The 23,258-nt window shown below is 42.6% G+C and overlaps 1 protein-coding gene across 3 annotated transcripts in view; it reads right to left on the bottom strand.

The window, feature by feature from the left end:
• The window catches only part of AFAP1 (actin filament associated protein 1), a 175,535-nt gene that overhangs the window by 25,723 nt on the left and 126,554 nt on the right, over positions 1-23,258 (bottom strand). For all 3 annotated transcript variants that reach the window (XM_063108080.1, XM_063108081.1, XM_063108082.1), the window contains exons 9-11: positions 18,827-18,976; positions 10,646-10,857; positions 5,389-5,534 (exon numbers count right to left, since the gene is read on the bottom strand). In XM_063108080.1, coding sequence (XP_062964150.1) covers positions 5,389-5,534; positions 10,646-10,857; positions 18,827-18,976 — 508 coding nt within the window. The remainder of the gene's footprint in view (positions 1-5,388; positions 5,535-10,645; positions 10,858-18,826; positions 18,977-23,258) is intronic.

The raw sequence follows: 23,258 nt of genomic DNA, 5'->3' as shown, positions 1-23,258 counted from the left end.
CAGAGGAGAAGTATTAGACAGGGTAGGGCAGAAATGGGACATCACGCTGGTGTCTCCACAGAAGCAGAAAATTACATGGTGTGGGGGAACACTGCCATTGGGTGGCCAGAGGAGGGTGAGGGTGTTGGGTGTGTGGAAAGAGGAAGCCATTTCCTCCTCCTCCAACAGAAGGCAGCCAGATCACACTGACCCTCTGCCCGAACTTCCCAGGGGCTTCTTGAGTGGCTCAGAGGAAACTCCAAAGTGCTGCCATGCCTCTGGTCCTCGCTTCCTCCTGTCTTGTCCCTGACACTCCTGTCAGCCTGTGGACGTCCTGATGGCCCTCAGGGTCTCACTGGCCATCTGCCTGGTGAGCTGCTCTCCGTTGTCCCCACTACTTGATGTCTCTGCTTGAGGGCCACTTACCAAGAGGCTGTCCCTGACCACCCGAGTAAAATATCCCACCTCCCACACTGCACTGTGGCCTTCCTCCCTGCTGCCTCCTTCTTGTCTCACCAATCGCCGCCTGGCATATCATGCATTTTCTTGTTTCTTGTCTGTTTCTCCCCACTGGAATGGCAGCTTCAGGAGAGCACAGCCTTTGTCAATTTTGGTCTTCCTGAGCCTCAAGCACACACAGTGCTCAATGCATACGGGCTTATTCACGAAGCTATGTCTGCTACAAGCAAAAGTGTAAAACCTGTGGAAGAAACAACCTACGTGGCAGTTTCTCCTCATTGGCGAAAATTAAAGTAGACTAGCGTAAAAACAACTGATTTGTTTTTAGTCCAAATTTTGTGTCTTCACAGGATCTTACATTTCTATGGTCACTAGAAGAACAAAAAAGAGTAAATAAAAAACAGCGAGGAAAATTCAGGCAGAGTGAAAACTGCCTCTTCAATGAGAAGTCTTGCCACACGGTTGCCCTGCACGTTCCGACTCGAGAGTGAGGGAGAGACCACGTCCCAGGGCATAGTCTGGGCATCACTCTAGCAGACCAGAGTCCCAGGGCACAGCCTGGGAATAGCTTGAGCAGACCACGTCCCAGGACATAGCCCGGGCATCACTCTAGCAGACCATGTCCCAGGGTACAGCCTGGGCATCACTCTAGCAGACAACGCCCCCGCCCAGTGCTGCAGCAGGGAAAGCACTACAGAGTGTGCATGCTGCCCTCTGCTGGGGAGAGCACAGCACTCTCTCCTTCTACTTGAAGCACATTGCTTCATTTATAAAACAACTCTTCCTTCGCTTGCAAAAACCTAATATACTCATTCGACACTTAGGACACATAAAAGTGTATGTAAGAAAAATATGCATAGGAAAAGAAAAAAATGCAAAGAGGAAAGACATAGCAAAACTTAGACATTTAAGAATTCTTCAATGATAGAATGTGTCATTTGAGGTTTTGGGTAAGGCACTATGCACACTCTTTGTAGAGGGGCAGTACATGGGTGAATGAAAGTAAGCCCAGCTATGATGACCCTGTCCCCTGTGAGCCTGCTGGCCCCAAGCAGCCACCCACTGCAACTGAGCCCTGTGACCCACATTTGCTTATGAGTCTTTTGCCTCCCACAGCAGGGGCTAGCTCATACTTGGTTTGCATCCTCAGTTCCTAGCCCTGTGCCGGATGCTCACCACTGATGCACAGGCGGCAGGATGGCATAAGACAGAGGATGGGGTCAGAGCCCTCAACGGACTCACTCCTGCTTCCTCAAATGGAAGAGACACCCACAGCATGGTTTACAGTGTCACTTGACAGGACTCAAGGGGCACAGGAATGAAAGGTACCAGACACACAGAATGTCCTAGTTAGAAGACACCTTTGCCACCAGCTAGTCTACCCCCTTATATTATGGGGAGAGACCTGGACCCAGTGAGCAAAACAGCTCTCCCGGGTCCCAAAGGGCAAATAGAGCCCAGACTAGATACCAGGGCCCTCGTCTTTGGCTGGTGCTCGTTCCACAATATGATTTTTTACTCAATATAAAAGTAGAAATGAGGTAAGAAGCCACGTGTCACTTGTTAAACCAAAAACATAAGAAAACCATAGGAAATATTTTTAAATAATCTCCCCAGGATTCAGATGAGATGGGGCTTAAGAGAACTGGGTCCCAGCAGGTGTCTAGTGCCCTCTCTCCAGTCCCACTGATCCACTACTTTTGTCAGCACCACTAGTATTACAGCTTTCTGATGGATCTGCAACTGAGAGTGACTTCAAAAGAGTTATAGGAGAAAACTTCAGAATATTTCCCTTGTATTATATAAGGGTACTTCAGAAAGTGCTTGAAAAGATAGCATTAAAAGAAAATAAAAATCTTTCCAGGTGCTTTTTAAAGTGCCCTCATATAATCTATAAATCTCAGTTAAAACAGGCTCTCAGGAAAATATGTTCCAGTTGTTTATCATTATTAATATTCCTAAATATTCCATTTTCCCTGGGAGAATCTACATTATTATTTTTTCTCCTACTGTTCTCTTTCCAAATAAATGATTGCCCTTTATCCTTCAGACACATACAATGCACAGATAATTCTCCTAATAATCTTCATGAGATGCATTAACTGACTGCCAGATTATATAAAACCAATAAACTTAACCTTAGAACATTTATCACACCAGCAAGCTACCATATTATGAATATTGTTTCCTTGTTAAATCTCATCTCTCAAGTTATACGGGAATGTTTGGCCAGAAAATTAAAAAATGAGAATAAACTTTATTGCTAACTGACATCTCCTATAAAGATTTTAATGAGGTAGAAAAGATTCTAGCAGTCATAAATTCATTACATGCATATTTTTAATGAATAATTTTTCAATACTACAATCTAAATTCCTTTCTCAAAAATGTGACCTTTCCATATTTAATTTATATTAATATTCCATTCATTTATAAAGCAAAAGCCAAGTTGTGTTCTTGGGAAAATATTTTTATTCAGGGTTTCTTTTAAACGTGGTTATCAGTTTGCTGATTATACTTGAAGTTACACGTGGACTTAGGATAGATTTTTTTGAAATCTAGTAACTTCCAAATAAGTATAGTTAACAAACATAAACACTTCATGTCAATCTAGTTGTGCAGATTTTGAAAAACTAGATTTATGGATATTACATTCCTTAAAAAGCCACTTTACATGTGCTTTATTTAATACATAGTACCTAATGGTTAGGAGAGTCATTGTAATTTATCAACATTTTGCTAATTAAACAGTAATGAGTACACATAAGTACTTGACTACATCTGTCCTGATTTTCACACAGAACTGTGGAAAGTTTACTTTAGAAAACCTCTAGCATTACTGAGGATTTTCTGGCAAATTTGTAAGAGACAAATTCGTTTTATCAAGGCTATTTACCTTAGTTGGGTGTAACATGGTGGTTTGATTCTTAATATGAGCCAAAGTTATCTTTACTCTGAGAAAAACTATTTCTTAGCTCTAGAATGTCCTAGCCAAGCATTAAATAAATGTTCATTCATCATTCAAGATACAAAGGGAGACTGCTCAAATTCTCCACAAACACCACTTGTGCAGAAAAACTAGACAGTGGTGTTCACACAGAACAGGCAGACAGCTTGAGTATCTGAGTTCCTCTCTCCAGACCTGAAGGGTTCCACAGTCTGAGAGAGCAATCTCATTCATTTAAAAATAACAGTGACGAATCCATAATATTTCAACTTAAATATTTTTATGAAAATTCTATTTTCCAAAATAAAAAACTATTAGTGAGAAAAGTGGCTTTGTTCTACATGTTTGTAAATCTATTTAATGTTGGCTTAAGAGAATAGAGCTGGATTCTCACACCTGCTTCTGCATTCAAGCTGTTACAATATGCTGTTTTGGCTGAACTCTATGAAGAAAATCCAGCCTCACACAGATATGGAGTGGAAAAGTGAGGTAATTATAATAGCTTTTTCAGATAGTGGTCGATACATAAAGAATTCTTTGATATTACACCAAAACTCAATAAGTAGTTGAGTAGTTTCTAAACAATTAGTTGCAATGTGGAATCTGAAATCACATCAATGAACTTACTGTACTCTTTTACACAAATCCAGTAGCTTCTCTTCACTTGGAAAGGATCTTTCACCGCGCATGACTTAGGCAGATCTTTTAACTGTTGACACACTTCATTACACAATATCAAAAAAATCACACTCATTGATATCACTACCGAACTCATCAGAAGAGTCTATACATGTTGAGACACTGTCAAGCTCAAGGTGGCAGGCACAGATTTTCCAAAATTATAATTTCTGAGTAAAAGCTCAAAGATAGCACAGGCAACAAATATTGCCAATTGTTTTCCTACAGATAATAGGTGAAGTTAGTACATTTTCAAAAAAACGTATGCAAACACCTAAGTTTGTCAGTTGGTTTTACACTGTGGATCTGTACATATGAGTGCTTTATGTGGCCTTGCTGTTACATCACACAGAATATTAAAAGACATGTACTTAAGAGATTTAATAAAAATATCTGTTGTCTGGCCCTTTACAGAAAAAGTAATAATTTTTTACTGCTTCATCAAGGACATCTGAAGTGAATCCAGCATCTTCTTTCACTGCTGCCAATGTGTGCTGGGGACAAACATTAATGATTACTAGTCCAGTGTGCTGCGACTACAACACACACAGGAGCCAGATTTACCACATTGCTTCTGCAATCACCGACGCAAATATCAGAACAGTGAAGAGGGAAAACAATGTCTTAGTATTATTATGAAAGTACTTTTGACCTTGCAGACTACCTGAAAGGGTCTCGAATACCTCTAGGGGTGTGTGGACCACACTGAGACTGCCGCGATAAAAATCTTTGCCGTCATTATGTTAAACAAGTATTCACAGTTCAAAAGGACATCTTTATGCATAACAGTATTTTATAAAAATCACAATTTAAATTTACAAAGTACTTGATTGGTGGTTCTAGAAACTCAGTCCTCATTATAGCAATATGTAGAATCATTTCAGCCTCATAGAACTGTACCCTATAACAGGAGTTGGCAAACTATAGCCCACAGACCAAATCTGGCCCACTGCCTGTTTTTGCAAATAAGTTTTATTGGTACACATCCACATCCATTTATTTATTTATTGTCTTTGGCTGCAAAGGCAGAGCTGAGTGGTTACAACACAGAATGTCTGGCCCACAGAGCCAAAAATATTTACTATTGGTCCTCATACGACAAGTTTGCTAACCCCTACTCTAACAGAAAACCCAGAGGGTTGGAATGACAAAAATACTTTAGCAAAATTTAGATTAATATACTACAAAAGGGAAAGTCTTTAGTTTTTTTTTTTTTTTTTTTTTTTTTTTTGAGTCTAAATACTCACACAAAAGTTAAGTTAAAATATTAGGGAAAAGATAAAGTTATTGGATTTTGATGCCGTTTCACCTGTAACAGGCCTTACCAGAAGGTTTGCTTGGCTGTCTGAATGACGTTTGCAGACATCTCCACATCTATATAGTCATAATGAAGAGCACCTGGGTCTGTGGATGACCCTGTCTCAGCTAGTAAAATTCCAATCCATCTGCCCATTTCTTCAGAAGAAGATGCCTGTCAAGGTGAAGGAAAAAATGCATTTTATTTAAGTAAAGATAAACCATTTTAAAATTTTCATAAATGTGTCAATAAATAGACAATATAATAGGAAAGGCAATGAAACATGAAGCACGTAAGTTTAAATGAGAAAGAAGATAGTCATTGCCTGAGGAATTGGATTACACAGCATGCATACTAAGCCTTAATGCAGGAAGTTACAAAATGATTATAACCAAAGGTAATAAAAATCTAAGGTCCTAAAATACCTTCCAGTTGTTTTGGAGGAAGGTTCTAGGGTGTAAGACAGTTAATGTGATTAATTAAATTACAGCTAAAGAAGTTGTTTAGGAACCCTCATTAATTTGGCAACAAAATCTGGCCATTAAAGGAGCCCTCTCCCACTGACATTGGCCTCACTTGGAAAGCAAAATCATGCCTATGCCTGTACTGGTCTCCAACTTCCATGGCCAGTAGCCCTTCCTGAGGTCCCCTATATGGGCCTGAAATGGCAATTTTGTTTCTCTTGATTAGATGGCATAAAAAATTAATTTACTTTTACATCAATTGTGTTTCTATAGGTGTAATGATGTTTTGTAGTCACTGGGCTGCTTTTTAAGATGTCTGAAATCTGTCCCCCAATTTGTTCTGCTTAGTTTGCAAGTTTGAAATATATCTTCGAGACTACGTTCATTAAATTTCTAAGCCATCCTTGTTAAGTGATTTAGAAAATCAGTTAATTACATTTTTGATGGCATTCTAAATGTCTAAATAAATTTGATTAATCAAATACATAAATAATGGTTAAAGTTTAGAATAAATTGAGCTACCAAATTTATGAGTTAACTGAGTGTTGGAGAAAAAACAAATTTTATTTCTTATAAAAATTACTGATTTTTTAAATAAAGACCTGTATGTTGCGCTTAAAGGCTAAAAGAAAATTGGGTTATACAATTATAACCTTGACAAGTTGAACACTGATCAGAATATAAGTAATTGTAAATATTCCATGCCACATACCATAGCCTCTCTAGAGGAAGAGCCATTAATGAAGAAGCAACTATTTTTGTATGTTGGTAAAACTAGCTAGTGATATTTTCCACATAACAAACCACTCCTAACCTGTACCAAATGGGGTATTAGGACAAAGTGAGTGGATTCTAATTATGTGTCTTGCGAAGAGTAAGAATGTAATCAGTGTTTGCCAAATTTAAATGAATTTATTTGAATACCTGGATTTTTAAAAAATCACAAATGTGTTCTCTTCACAGGTCTTTTGTCCTCCCCCAAAAAACATCTACATCAAAAATGTATCCAGGGGCCGACCCCGTGGCACTCGGGAGAGTGCGGCGCTGGGAGTGCAGCAGCGTGGGAGCGCCAAGGCCACGGGTTCGGATCCTATATAGGGATGGCCTGTGCACTCACTGGCTGAGCACGGTGTGGTGACCCCAAATCAAGGGTTACAATCCCCTTACTGGTACCCAAAAAAAAAAAAAAATGTCTACAGGACTAAATCTATACCTATGCATCTACAACTATTCCATCAGAGCATTTAAAAAAAGTATTTTAACACAATTAATATCTAGGATGTGACTGACTGATACTATTACACTAGAATTTACTAATTATTTTCTTTACAGTTCATTTTATGAAATTTCCTCATGAGCTTTTAAAAAATAACCCTGTGTTGTTGGACTGGAATTGGAGGTATTTGTTATGATCTCATGGCTTTTAATATATAGATATACAGACAGACCTGGATGTGTGTGGGTGTATTATTCACATACATGTGTGCGTTTACACACATATATCATATGTACGCATAAAAACACACAAGAGCGTGTGTGTACCTATTTCTTGTGTTTGTCTGCTGAAAAGGCCTAGAAGCAATGACATCCCAGTACCCAGATCCTGGTTTCTAAATCCTGTCTCTACTCAGAGGAACCAGCAGTCTTTGGAGAGGTGGCTGACTCCAGGCAGGGTCAGAGAAAAGTATGAGATGAGCCTGGAGCACCTACTGTGCCACAGCAGAAGGAAAGTGCTCAGAGAATGATGAGGACTGTGGTCTCTTTATTACCAGGATGTAACAAAGGACACAAGAGCCAGTTCAAAGGGGCTCTTGCTAGCCAAATCTGTGATAACTTGACCAAAATAAATTATGACAATAAAGGATTATAATCACTGATTAAAATGATAATCTATGAATCCCTACTGATATATACACATGCATAAATGAATAATTAATTAAATGGGAAGAAGGGAAAAATGTTCCTCATAGTAGATGCCAACTAATAAATGTACAAGGAATAATGGAATTAGAAAGTCACCACTTAGTGACTGTCATTATAATGATTGTTTCAGGCAAGAGTCATTATTGGATGCTAAAATCAGTGGGTAAAATTGTGAGTAATAAAAGGATAGCTACAGAGTCTCAAAGGATCTTCCCACCTGATACCTTATTAAAGATAAAGGGAAATGCAATAAACTTATAGCAGGGCAAAATTAATATCAAGGGTTCAAAATTAATATCACCAGAAGTGAGATAAACTAACCCCTGTGCCTCCTGATATGATGCACTGCAAAATATGCCACCAGTTCCAGGGGCTCCTGCCAAGGGTGCCTACCCAGATTCTAATACGAGGAAACAGCAGACATGCCCAAACCCAGGAATCTTCTGCAAAATAACTGGTCTGTATCCTTCAAAAGCATCAGTGTCATGAAACCAGACAGACAGAGGAGGCTAAAGAGACTTGGCAGCCAAGTGCAACACACGATCTGGGATTTCCTTCTGCTTATAAAGTACATTATTGGAATAACTAAGAAAATCTGATTAAGATACAGGAATCAGATAATAGTACTGTATGAATGTTAATTTCCTGATTTTGATAATTATACTACGGTTCTGGTAAGGGGATACTCTTGTTTTTAAGCAAATACACACTCAAGTATTTAGGGGTAAATGGACAATGCCACAAGAAGTTCTAAAAATCTTTATATATACATATATGAATATACATACATACATACGTACATACAGAGAAAGACAGTGAGTGCAAGAGATACCGAATATGAAAAAATGTCAATATTTGGTGAATATAGGTAAAGGATATACTGGCATTCTTTGTACTATTCTTGTAACTTTTCTGTAATTCTGAAATTACCTCAGAAGTTAAGATAGAATGTTCTTGGAAAAAGTACAGATGACAGCTTTACTGGCTGGCTCGTTGCCTCTCATTACCGATTATGGCAGAACTTCTTGCTTATTTTGGAATGTTGTGTGTGTGTGGGGTGTGTGTGTGTGTGTGTGTGTGTGTGTGTGTGTGTGTCACTTTTAAGTGAAGCCACTTTTGCAGCTGTGAAGACAGATGTCCTGCATTGAGTGATCCTGGTCAAACTTCAAACTCTTGCTGTCTTTAAGGGATGCCAGTGTTTTAAGCATTCTAGAAGCTAGGAAAGATCACCACATTCTTTTGAGCACTTGAGGCATGCACCTGCAGTGCCCTGGCAAAGGAGGGGTGGGTGGCTACCTCACCAGACACCTGCCTCCCTCCCCCCTCCCCCACCACACTGGGCTTCTCGCTCCCTCTGAGTGTCCAGCCAGCTTCTCATTCTTCATTCTCAAATCCAGTGTGTGCCAGTTCACACCTCCTTTTCCTTGCAACCCCTCTCAGATCTGCTGCCAAAGCCCTCCTAGGAGACCTGCATCACTGCATCGAGTATAGGTTCTTCACTTAAGTGTTCAGCCCATATAAATGCCTACAAAGTACACTGATTCTAGCCCAGTGCCGATGTTTCACAGACAGATAAAGAAGGAAAAGGGGAACAAACTTTGGTTGTGATCAAAATCTACAGCAGGCGAAGACTGGAAGCCAGCCATCCTGAGCCCACCAGGCCCAGTCTTTCTGTGAGAGCACATGGCTGCAAAGCCAGCCACCAGGGCAGCAATGCGTCCTTCTGACCTTCTCTTACCTCAAACTCCTGGGCTATTGAACCCTGCAGGAAGAAGATATTGTTAATCTATTTTTTGCCCCTGCCCCCCCCCCCCACCGCCCTGGACAAGCAGTTTCTGTGAAAATAGTCCCTGAAACAAACTTCTAGGTATGAAATTCTAGATCTTCCAGCTTGCCTAACTGGGCGCCCTTGATTTTAGTCATAGCTGCAGGCTCTTTCTCCTTCAGTGATTAATGTCACTATATAGTCATTTCACTCGACATCTGATTAGAGTACACATGAGCCCATTCCACCAAATCTAATGTATCTTCATTTCTATTCACTATATAGCATAAATACACTTCCATGTACTCTGGGAGTTCTACAGTCTGATATTTGTGACTACATGAATATATGTATATGTGTGTCTTTGCATCTTAACTATAATAATGCTAAGTGTGGAGGGGGAGACAAAGAAAAAAAGGTCTAAGTTATTACTGGGTGGAAAACAAGTTAATATAAAAAGATAAAAAATAAAATTAAAATTTTCAAAAATGAAAGTTTTGAGAATGTAGCTATTAGTCTTAATTGCTTTTTTTCTGCTTTAGTGAATAAGAAGCTGTAGAAAAGCAGTGAAATAAATAATAGAATGTATACAAAACAAGGGTTCTTAAAAGTCAAAGGTGTTCTTTTGGTTTCCGTGTAATGTGGCTCACAGGCCACTGTCTATGGGGCAATTGGTTGGTCCAACAACGTCTGTGCCATCTGTAAAGAAGTAGCCTGAGGTTAGGGAAAAAAAGTTTTATTGGAAATTTTTAAAAGAGCTATTTTATGGTGCTTTAAAAAAGCAACCCCTACATGGAATTGTGTGTTTAATTTCCGTACAGAGAAGAAATAAAACAAGGAGGAAATCTGGCAGACAAATCTCACGGGTTCATTGTGGTAAAAACAGGCAGGGTGCTGCTCACACTGTCCGTGCCTCTCAGAAAGAGGACTTGATAAAAGGAGGAGAGCAGAGACTGACAGAATTGGCAAGGTGACAGAAAACGGAATGAATCAAAAAAAAAAAAAAAAAAAAAAAAAAAAGAAGGTGCTATGAGCAAGATGTAAGGAATTTTGAAAGTGGAGTCAGAATTTGGCTTTTAGAAGGAAGATCACCATGTATACCTACTGAAATGCGGCTCCTGGAAATACCGTACCTCTAACACAGCAACCTCCTGCCCATTGCGAAGCAGTCGGAAAGTCAGTGGGTGTTTGGAATCCAAGCCTGGGATCACCTCACAGCCACGGAGAGGAATGGAGACAATATGCGTCTTCAGATCGGTCCTGTCCTTGTGGAAAATGAGCTTATTATCTTTTACTCTGCACCAGCGCTCCCGCCAGCGGTTATTGGAAAGCACGTTCAGATAGCCTGCAACGAGACAAGTGCCAAACCCTTAGCCTCCCAATAAAAGACACAGCGTGGTAAAGACGCTGTATGTACCCATCACAGCCTCATTAAAGAAGCCCGGTGAAGGCAGCCTACATGTAACAAATCCCTCACACAGCAAAGTCTGGAACGCACATTCACATAAACAAAAGCAGCTGCTACTGCAATGCAACTGATTTTAGGACAAGTTTTGGGGGCTTTTCCAAAGACAGCCTAGACCACACCCAGAAGCCCTACATGTGCTGAGAACCAGCTACCAGATGTTCAATGATTATGTGGGACTCAGGAATTCACCTTGAGCATGTGAAAAGTTACTAAGCCATTGGGTTTTGGATGGCCAGAAGGAATTGGGGACATAACAGCTACCTTCAAACAAATGAAGGGAAGTCATATGGAAAAGGACTCAGATTTATCGCAAGTAGCTGCAAATGACACACACAGGCTGAAAGTCATAGGAAGACAGATTTTAGCTCAGCATGAGAAAAAAACTATTTAAAAACAAAAACTGTCCAAGAAACAGGAGGCCTTGGGAGGTGACAAGTTCCCCAATACTGAAAGTTTTCCTGCAAATGATGGAAGTTCTTTGGTATGAGATTCCTACGTAAAGGCCAAGGATGCACTTAGTGGCCAATATGTTCCATTTCAGCACTCAGATTCGGGGATTTTGTCTGACTAGTAAATCTTGCCCAAATGAAATCTAAACTCTTGAGTCTGAAAGTATATGAAATTCTGTTATTCGTATCTCTGGTATGGCACAATATCTTCAGTGTATTACAGATACATATATTGCCACATGTGATAGACTTACAGAAAAAGTCATTATCCTCTTTTTTTAAAAAGGAAACCTCTTCAAATACAGAATATTGACAATTTTAGTTACAAATACAAAATGCATTTTTCTAGAAAAAACAAGGCATGGCTATGACTTCCAAGCACTCAATAATGCTGGTAAATTACTCCGCCCCCCTTTTAATATTTAGAAAGTGAGTTAAATAGCACATAAAAGATTGGCTAGCAGGCTAAAAAATAAAACAAAGACTTCTGACATGTCATTCAGCTACTCTTTCAATTCATACATTCAAACCTGGCTCAAAAATGTTATGGAAATAAAATAAATCCTTTCCAATCCTGATTTTTAGAAATGACTTTCCAAAGGGTTTTCGAGGATGCTTTTTACCTCTTTTATGTTCTAAGTCTTACATACTTAATTAGCAATGGATAAATGCTATAAACACACACACAAAAAATACAGTAGGTATATTTAGGACCCAGAATGGTGCTTGATATATTATTTATAAATATTTACAAAATATTTGCTCAATGAATTTAACAAGTACACACTGATAAAGTTTAAATTTTCATTTGGCTAAACGTGACATCATATCTACCAAAACACTAGAGGAAAGGGCACAGCTTGTCCTGGAACCGAAACTTTCATTGGGGGCCTGAATTGCCGTATCTGTGAAATAGAAGGGAAATGGAAAAGCCTGCCTGTGGACTATGTGCCTGTGACTTGGCCGCTCTGTTGTGTTCAGAGAACAAGTGAAATTCAATCAAAGGCCCTTGTATTTTACATATTTAGGAGGGACCGGAAGGGGTGAAAAGAGGCTCCAGAATCAAAGTTGGAAGGAGTCCCAAAGGGTTCACTTTTTGAAGGAGGACGTTAACTCCCAGATAGGTGAAGTGTCTCATCCAAGGCCACACAGCAAAGCCAGACCGGAAGCCTTTTCTGGGAGTCAAAGATGGCAGATAAAGAACCACGATCACGAACACAACTGTGGGCCTCACGGTAGGATTTTCTTTCTGCAAAATACTATTTGTTAATGACACTGTTCCGATACATTTAGCCTTTAAAAAGAAAAAAAGAAAGCTCTACTTAAAAGCAAGAGTCAACTGTAATATCTAAACTCTGAGTAATGGCTATTAGAACAATTGGTATCTGTGGTTTTGACACCATGAATAATCACTCATGCTGAAAGCCCACTTTTTTGGACTTTTATGAAATGATGGCCAACTGCATCAATCCTAAGTATTCTCTAAGCATGTTAACACACGTGATGGTCCATCTAAAAAGAAATGGAAGACAAGAACGCCTCTCTAGTAACTTCATCTACTTGGGTGCATAATATTAACATACACAGAAACCATGTATAAAGAGAAGCAGTAAATTTAGGGCATTGTTGGACGTCACCACTAGAGCTGCTACATGGGAAAATGGCATATGCTCTGGAGTAGCTGGTGACTGAGGTACCCCTCGCTGGGCCTGGAGAGATGGGGGATTTCTACAGGGCTGGAGAAGGAGCAAAAGAAACAGATTCGAAACTGCCTGTGACCTAGATAACACAGAACCTCAGACATGAGATGTAGGAGCCTAGCCTTGATAGAGAAGATGACACAGAATCGCAATCAGGGAAGTGAGAGGCCGAAAAGCTTATTTAGGAATTTAAGCAGCAGGTGCATCTCTGCCTTTTCAAGGACACTGCTGATGCTCCTTCTGAATTCCCCACAACCCTCGAATTGTGGAGCTCACCATGTGGATATGCGCTTTCCCACATGCCCAGCCCTTCAGCACAGTGGGGCGGCAATGCTGAGTGCTGCCCCAACCAAAGGAAGGACGCGTCTCCCGAGGAGGTGCCTGCACTCTCATAGTGTTTTCCTCCCTGAGGGAAATGGGCCCCAAATCACCAGATGCTGTAAATTTCTTGACATTTCAGCCATAAAAGGAATGGTGATATTGGACAGATGCACATCTCATTTACAGCATGACTTCATATGACATTACCATGTTTTAATGCCTTCCTCAGATTTATTTTGTTTCCGAAAGGGGGGGAAAAGTCACACTGGATAACGGACTGGTTAACATAAACAGTAAACTTCACAGTAATGTGTCCATGTTAACAGAGACAGTAAGCCCCACAGGAACATGTTCATGTTAACACAGACAGTAAGCCGCACAGGAACGTGTTCATTTAACACAGACAGTAAGCCCCACAGGAACATGTTCATGTTAACACAGACAGTAAGCCCCACAGGAATGTGTCCATGTTAACACAGACAATAAGCCCCACAGGAACGGGTTCATGTTCACATGACAGTAAGCCCCACAGGAACATGTCCATGTTCGCGTGACAGTAAGACCCATAGTAATGTATCCATGTTTGGCAAATGTCCTCTCTTGCAGAGTCCACTACCCCCAACTTTCTCAAAAATGGGTGACCCAAAGTTCCCATCTTCTGGGTGAGGAACATGAAGGGAAGAGTGAGCCCAGGCAGGGAAATGGCAGACAAGCCCATCTGAGGAATGTGGAGTCAGAGGGTGGGTCACTGAGCTCCCCAATATTCTCCTGACCCAACACGCCCAGTCTGGCTGATGAAATCTGTGCTGACCCGGATCCCCAATCATCCCAGCAGTGTTTCGTTAGAGCAGACACCCGCCACCAGGTGGTGCCAAAGTGCAGCCAGGACCAGGCGCTCCCTCGACAGGAACTGCAGAGCAAGGCAATTCCACATATAATTTTTTTTGAATACCAATTATCACATTATGGTAGGGTGTTACTGTATCTTAAAAATTTAGAATTTCAGTTTAATGTTTTGAGAGTATTTGTGCTAATTCTAAAGAAAGAACTCTCGTTTTTTGCAACACCGTGGCAAGAGTGCATGACGAGGTTTCATTAGTACTATAAAATTAACTTTATAGGCCTGCGATTAAACAAACAAACAAAAAAAAAGGTGGAGGCAGAACAGAAAGAAACCCTCCACAATCAGCTGTTCCGGATATCTGGCGTCTCTGGTCTTGGTGCCAGGTGGCTCTTGAATTCAGGCAGCTGTAGAGGAGCAGGCAAGGGCAGCCTTTTAGAAGAGGGGCCAACTTTCCATTTATTTATTCTCTTTAGAAAGGGAAATGATAGCGTCTGGCGGAGAGACTACTGTGCTTTGGTTACATGAGGCCAGAATGTTCAACGCTTTGGAGAGGCATCTGATCCCAAATAATTGTTTGTTATATCTTAGCAAGTATCTGTTTATTATCAACCGAGAGAAGATGGGCCTACAAAAGGAGTATTGAAGCAGCAGCATTTGGAGATACAAATGTCAAGATACCACCAACAGCTGATCACGGTCCTGCCAAGGCCAAGCGCCTCCCTTCTGAGGTTTGCAATGCGGCCCCTCTGCTGGGCACAGGGGCCAAAGAGGCTGGACACAAACACCCCTGACATGGTGGCTCTTGTACTAAGAATGGTTTTTCTCCCCTTTTATTAAATGACACCTGATTTTTTGTGGAGATGGACTATGCTACAAAGTGAGAAGGATACAACTCTCCTGCACGTCCACTAAAAATTCCTACTGTTGAAAGCTTCATAGTCACAGAACATGACAGGCTGAAGGGACCCCAGAAATATCCAGTAACTCCTTCAGACTCAGCTCCAGCCGTCCAGACTCCATGAAGCCCTCGTCCTCGCACCCTGGGATCCTTCCTTTCTCTCCACTTCTGTATTTCTCATCGTCTCTGCCACTCATCTGATGCTGTGCTTACATTGCCTTGGATAGGTCTGGCATGCTTAGGTTTTGTTTTTTTAAAAGCATGTCAGGTGAACAAATGGATAATAACAGTAACAATTTACTGAGCACAAATTATAAACAAGGCACAGTGTTTCATGCATTTTATCTTCAATTTTTATGAAAACCAAAGAATTTAAGTATGGAGTCATTTCACAGGTGAGGAACCTGACACTCCCTGCAGTTGAGCAGTTTGCTTAAGGGAACCCATGCATCCAGCAATTATTTACTGAGCTGCTCTGACCTGCAGGCTCTGTGCTGGGTGCTGGGAACACAACAGGTGAGCAGATCAGACCTGATTCTTAACCCAGGCAAGCAGGAGAGGTTAGAAAAGTGAAGTTGAGACAAGATGGTTGAAGTGGACAGCAGAGGAGACTTCTTTGTTTTTTTCAGCACACAATGATATGATTAGTCTGAGGTTTCAATAATTCCATCTGGTGGCATGGAGGGGACGCAGAGCAAGGTGGGCCAGTCAGGAGGCTTGTGTGACAGTCCAAACAAGTGGGGGTGGGGAAGAGAGAGGAAAAAATGGAAATGTGTTTCCTGATAACAATAGCTCAGTGTACAAAGTCACAGAAATTCTGGACTCATAAGTACAGGAGAAGGGAGACTAAAAGATACTTGATCATATGATCTAATTGGCTGTGTGCAGAGCTGGCCTGACCAATGCTAAGCACATCACTCTGCAGGACTACAAGAGGTCGAGACACTGGGCAGCAACGCCCCTCCCCCTCCCTAACCTGTGAGAATGTCTGCAGAGTGCCTCCCCCGCCCCTGAGCCCACGACGACAGCCCCTATGCATTTTTATCATGCACCCAGGGCACGGCTGACCAGGCTGCACTGCACAGACAAGCTGGGGTTTGAATTCAGTTCTCCACTGCTCCCGGGAGCTCTTTTCTGTGTGCTCAGCTCATAGCCCTTCCGGCCCAGGTTGCTCAGCACTTCATCTCTGGGGGTGGGAGAGCAGCAGCTGCAGAGACTCGACTTGGCAGGATCAGGCTCTTGGGCTTTTATCCAGCTACTTTTTCCTGCCTGAAACTCTACAGCTGTTCTAGAATAATTGAAAACGGTCACTGTTCCCCTTTTATTTTTCTAAAGACTCCTCCCCTCTCCCCTGGCCCCAGAAAATAACTAGATGACAGTTTTAAAATCTCATGGACAGAGGATGTTCTCTTTATAGAGGCAAAAGTTGTCCACTAAGCAGTGTGATAGAAATACACATCTGTATAATTAGATGCTGAAGATACATTATTCCCGCTCTCTCAGTGCTCAACTGTACTTCCAAGAAAGTGCCAGCAACGGGATTTACTGCAGTGTCTAATCACCAACACAAATAAAGCTGTTTATTAGGAGTCACGGAAGTGGTAAGTTCCTTGGACAAGAAGAGATGTGAAGAAGGCATGTGCTTCAGGGAATCAGCAGAGCTGGGCCAGAGGCTGGCTCTGCCCTGACTAGCTGTGAGGCTCAGAGCACATCAGGCAGTTTTCTGAGCTTCAGCACTCTCTCTCTGAAAGGAGGGGTTGGGACCACAATCTCTGAATTGCCTTTCACGATAATGTTTTTCATGAAAGAATTTCTATTTCCTCCACTGACCTAGAGCAGTGTGAAAAACTAAACTAAAAAAGGAGTTCACTTTTTGTTGAATAACCCCTTTCCACTTTTAATCCCTACCTTCTATCTTATCTCAAGGGCTAATATAGGAGGGAGGTAAGCCTGCTCTAACAAAGGCAGAGGCCCCAGGGCACAGCACTGCGAGGACAAACTCACTTCCCTTCCATGTGCAGCTGTTTCATCTGGCTGAATGTCAGCAAAGGGCTGCTCTCTCAAATTCCCTCCGTAAGTACGTAGAGGAGGATGTAGGGTAGTGGCAGGAATGTCAATATCAATTGGCCTACTTCTGCAACCCAACTGCCATTTGACCAAGGACAAGTTCAGGGACCTTAGAATGCACCCAGCTGCTAGGCCACAGGTCTCCTCGTGGTGTCATCAATCTTCTGTCCTAACTCAACCCCACAGGCAGCCACTTCGATGGGACCTCTCTGAGATGATGCCTTTAACCACGCGAGGCCTTGGCCATTGTCTGCTCAGACAACTTTATCGTGTCCACTGAAAACCTATTACTCAACTTCCTAGAACCCCAACTGTTAAAGCTGGAAGGGAGCTAAGACCTCGTCTTCCCTTCAAGACACAGCATGCGTCTTAGCTCCTCCTAGCTCCTCTCGCCTGCTCAGTGCTCTGCAACCTTTCCCTCTTCCAACCACCTGGGGCTTTTCCTTTCTGTTATCCTTTTAGCATAAGCTCACACCCCTGGGACGTGGTATCTGTTGAATAAATTTATCTTTGTGCGTGTGGCCCCATTTAGGCACTACGGGGCAGGGTCTCAACAACATATCTTTTGGTATCCCCCAAATAAAACCCAATACCTTGAACACAATGGATGCTCAATGAGACAGAGAGGGAGAAACAGAGTGACTATACAAAGGAAAGGAATTTGGGGTTTACATCAATGGGAAGCTGTCTGTGCAGTAATAGCATACGAGGGAAAGTACAGCCCATTCTTAATTTTTTAAAAAAGGTAAACAGCCATCTTTCAGCTTATAAAGTTTTCCTCCTTAAAAGAGCTGCATGATTCTCCTAAACTTGGCTGCCTGGAAAACATTACATATAGAATCTCACCTACCCACTTCTTCATAAAGGCTCAAGGGCTGTACCCCGCAATCCAGCTAAGGGGCCTACTCTACTCTCTCATCCTATATCACTGATCAGACCTAGTTACTGCAGGCTCATTTCTGTGATCACTTGTCCCACACCTATCTTCTGCTATCGGGCGGGAAGCCCTCGGGGAAGGGCTGTTTTCCTCACGGTTGTATGTACCATGTGCTTAACAAAATCCCTGAAAAACAGCAGCTGCTCAAACACGTATGGGACAAAAGACTGATCTGGGGAGATGGTCATTTAGGTTGGTTTTGAAACTTAAGCTTGAGAAATGGAACATTACAAGGAAGTTTAGTTTTATTTCTTTAGCCCAAGGAAAGAATTGATTTTAATTCCATAAAATGTTTTTCCACACTTTGTGCTCACCCCCTTCTCTGTTTGCCAATGGCATCCATGTACGTTCTGGTTTTAAAATGCTTAAAGGAATTTGGGAGAATTTCATAGGCTCGAAGAGAGAATTTTGTTTTTTTACTTTAGAGATCATCTCAAACCCCTGTGATGCTTTTATTAATAAGGGGTAAAACTAAAACTTCAATACACTCCTCACAATTCGGATGACCTCATAGCCAGTGCCACAGCACTCTGACCAATGCACCTGAGATGAAGCTGACACTGAGGCAGCTCTGCGGGCCTGGATGCACAGAGGTGAGCGCTACTCATATCTGGCAAGCACTCATCTCACCACAAGTAGGGACGTCTTCCTCAGCTGAAGACGTCTGCTCGTCTGTCGACGGCTTTTTCTTTCCCAGACCGATGATCTTGGTTATTTTTTTCCCGGTGACTTTGGATACGGTTCCTTTGGCCTCTGATTTGGAACTTTTCTTCCTCTTCACTGTTAAGAATAAAAATAGCGACAAAGCATGTTTTAACTGCAGATGTTAGCTGACAAAAATAAAAATACAGCATATGTCACGATCCATTTCTTCTTTCCCCAATTGTGACTTACTGAGTACCTGAGCTCCTGCTATGTGTCAGCTGTTGGGCTAGATGCTGGGGACTGCAGAAGACGGGGCTGCTCTTAGGAAGCCAATATTGTAGAATGAGCAGAGCACATGAACATGAACACACACACACATACACACACACGCACGCCAAGGATGCCAAATGGTCAAGGACCACATGGAGATCTAAGACAGGTGTCGCACTATGGCTAATGTCAGCATCCTGCCGATATCGCCAATTGTAGCACTCTTAATCCTGTTCCTGATGCCAATTGTAAAGCTACTCGCCCACGCCAGTTGTTGGGCTCTTTTACCTGCCCGTAATCCTGCACCAACTGGGCCAATTGTCGAGCTAGGGCTGGGTCTGGAGCTCACAGACCACTCAGGCCCATTCACAGACTGGTCACAAACCCTTCACACGCCAGGTTGGGTCACCAGGCCTCTTACACGCAGGTCTATGAGCTAGGTAACCGGCAAACAGGTCCTTGGAAGCCGCAGGTTGGAAAGCATGGCTGCTCGTGGTGGCGGCCGCCCGAGGCAGTAAAACGCCAGCCAAGGTGGCAGCGCCGGGGAGGTGCACTAACTCCGCCCACACACAACCTATTCACAGCAAATGCTCAGCAAGATTCTGAACATCTGAGGGGCCCTGATCATTTTCCTGTACTTTCCCAACAACAGGGTTATGTGGTAGAGTGTCTGGGTGGCCAGAGAAAGCCTGTCCAAGGATTGACTTTAAGCTGAGAGCTAAATCGTTAAGGAACTAGCGTGCAGACCTCAGTGGGAAGAAGCATCCAGGCAAGTAGAGAACTGGCTGGAGCAGAGGCTGTCCTGCTGGAAGAAGCCCTAAGTGTCTGGGGAACAGGAAGGAGTTGGTGTGGCTAAGCCAGGCTGGCAAGGGGACAGCCTCTGGGAGTGGGAAGGAGACTTAGGTCTTCCTCAGGAGGCCCCTCACCCATCTGAAGACACTCCCTTGACCCTGCCTCATCTACAGCCGTCAGAACAGTGGCCTGCATCCAGCCCGTTACACTCTGTTTAGCCCGGATGGCATTAAATTAGGAATTAATTGTCAATACATAAAATTTATAAACATTTTGCATAAAAATGATATCTGGCTTCCCTTGAAAAACTGGAAGATCTGGCAGCTATGGACCCACATTTGGGTGAGTCCCAGTGGCAGGACCAGAGGAGTGGTGTCCACGCAAACAGGCCTATGCTCCTCGACGTGGAACAGTTCCTGCCACTCTCCACCGTCTCCAGCCACAGAGGCCCAGGGTCCACCCCAGCTGGTACTCCACCCCTGCCCCATCTCAGTCATTACACTGTCTTTCTACCCCCGCAGGCTTTGTCTGTGACCTCCGACAGAATTACAGGCACAGAGACAAGGTGAGAAATCACCCATAAGAACGCACCCAGACCTGAGTGGCCAGAGAGTGACTGCTGGGTAAGGTGAGTCACTTGCCTACCTCAATCTCCTGAGGGCCATCCTGTGCCTGGTGCTAGAGCTGCGGGGCCTGAGCCAGCGCGGCAGCTCAAGACCGGCTTCACTACAACACGTGCTGGGAGAGGGTGTGAAGGGATCCACGGCACCCAGTCCAACGCCACCACCCAAGCCTCTCCCCTCATCTTGAGTGTGACTCCCTCAACCCATCTGCAGTCTTCTGGGATCATAAACCCTTTTAGACTTCATGCAGATCAAGGGTTCCTTCCCCTCCCCCGTCCCTGTGAACACATGGACACACACACAGCATGTCGCACAGAAGAATTTCACAGAAAGAGCATCTAGGGACATGAGGTGGTGAGCTACTGGCCTAATTTCTATACCCTTCCTCTAAACACATCCATGCTCACGCGCATACTTCCCTCTTCTTTCCTCATTTCTGTCTCTCTCTGGTGGGGAGTAGAGAAGCGATCCTCTTTTCTATCTCCACTCTGCTGCCCACCCCCAAGTCCAAATGGACAGAGGCCATAGAACGCCGGTGCACCCTTCCCGTGCCTTGCCCTCCCCTCAGCACCCTCCCCCAGAACTCAGCAAGACTCGGCAAGAGCTGTGACGTCAGTCGCTCCATTTTAACCCTCATTTGCTCTCTAGCATGAAATGACAAACCAACGTGTCTTAGGCAGCAGGTGCTAGGTTACAGATACAAAAGAAGCCACACCAGCTTTTGGGGTGCAGTGTTATGGACTGATTGTTTGTGTCCCCCCCCATTTTTATCTTGAAGCCCTGATCCCTAGTATGGCTGTACTTGGAGATGGGGCCTCTGAAGAAGCAACTCAGGTTAAATGAAGTTATAAGGATGGGGCCCTGACCTGACAGGATTAGCATCCTCCTGGGAAGAGGCCACACATGTGCAGAAGGAAGGCCGTGTAAGGACAGGGCCAGAAGGCAGCCCTCCAAATGCCAGGAACAGAGCCCTCAACAGAGACCATCCCCACCAGCACCTTGACCTTGGACTTCTGGTCTCCAGAACTATGAGAAATAAATGTCTGTCGTTTAAGCCACCTAATCTGTGGTATTTTTTTATGGCAGCCCAACATGACTAATACAAAATAGTCCCAGCATTTTTGTGTTATTTTTAACAAATCATATTAAGGCCTCACATGATATTAGAAGCAATCTCTTTTCACTCTCTCAACATACACACACTCTTTTTTAAAATAAAGCACCAAGGGTCTATTTCAGTCCCTTGGTCTGAAGGCATAGCTCCTCCTGGTTACCATCACACAGAGAGGTCTTCGGTTGGGACAGCTGAATCATTTTGGTTTCAGTTCAACCAAATCAAGAGGGAAAGCAACAGTAGATGACCCCTTAACTGTTTCTGAAGACCCCAAAGATGCTCTTTCAGCACAGTCCCAATCACACTAAGCTTCACAGAGAAGCTGCTGTGACCTGAGGACAGCAAGAGAGCCCAGAAGCTGCCGTGTGACAGGCTCAGGGGGCACAAGGTAGTCTTCCCTCGCAGATGAAACTGTTCACCTCTTCAAGCTGGGGTTCTAGATTTACTCCTGCTGGGAAAGTGCTTGCTGGACTCTGACCGCAAAGAAATGAGATAATAATGAATATTTTTAATTCCTTCAATACCCACTGATTAACTTTTTGCAAAACCAGAAATCAGGTAATCCTTGGAAGAAAAAGTCAAAGTATATAGGAACATGAGAAAGAAACATCAAGAATGTCTGATACTAGTTATCAAATAAAAGGCAGAATTCAGCACATGTAAAAGAATTACGAAGAAAAACTAAAGACTCAGAACTCTCAACTCATGGAAGTTAGAGAAGATAAAAGCTGGAGAGTCCACATGGCAAGTACCGTCAATGTGAGGTGGTGGATCAGTGACAGACAGCTGAAGCAAAGCTAATCTTAGCATTTTATAAGCCCGCAAACTGTCTTGTAATCCCAGACAGTTCCCCATTATCCTACAGAAACAGGAATCTAGATTTTTTTTATTTAGGCTGGTGGGAAGAATGCAGGCATAGGCATTAGCACTATCAGACTATCCATATGATAATTCTACCAGCAGATCCACTGACAAATAATTAAATCTTAAATGTATAGAGTGCTAGGTGGAGAAAACCACAGCCTCCATATAGGTACCAGGATCTCAATTCTCTTTCCTCATATCAGCTGCCATATCAATATGATGTTTACTAATTCACCAAAAATCATATGCATTCATTTATTAAATACTAGGGATTCTACCTTGAACCAAAAAAAAGGAGTTTTAGAATCGTTTCCTGTGGCTTTGACCACATGGAGTCTGGATGGTTTCTATCTTCACCTGAGATTCTGACATCTAGGAAAAACTGTGATCTCTTCTAGACAGCCAGCAGAGAGGCTTATGTGAGTCACGACATGGCTGGGGTAAAGATAACTTAACTGAAATCTCTCAGTTGCAACTGGCCAAGAGTGAGCAGCAAGAATAAAAGATAAGATAGAAGGTTAGAATGTTTTGAACTATTAACTTCCTTCAGAAACTATTTATTGAGTGTCTACTGTATGCAAAGCACCATGCCAGACAAAAAGAACACATTGAAAACCAAGGGCATCTTTTAATTCCAAATTATAGAAGGTTCTTCTTGTCAAAAGAAAACAGGACAATTTTAAATCTAGATATATTCACTTACATGTACATTCAGACATATATATTTTTCTGAAGAACCTAATTTAATGGTACA

This window comes from Cynocephalus volans, chromosome 9, assembly GCF_027409185.1.
Source record: "Cynocephalus volans isolate mCynVol1 chromosome 9, mCynVol1.pri, whole genome shotgun sequence".
Classification (NCBI taxonomy): Eukaryota; Metazoa; Chordata; class Mammalia; order Dermoptera; family Cynocephalidae; genus Cynocephalus; species Cynocephalus volans.
This window is presented reverse-complemented; position numbering and strand designations above follow the sequence as displayed.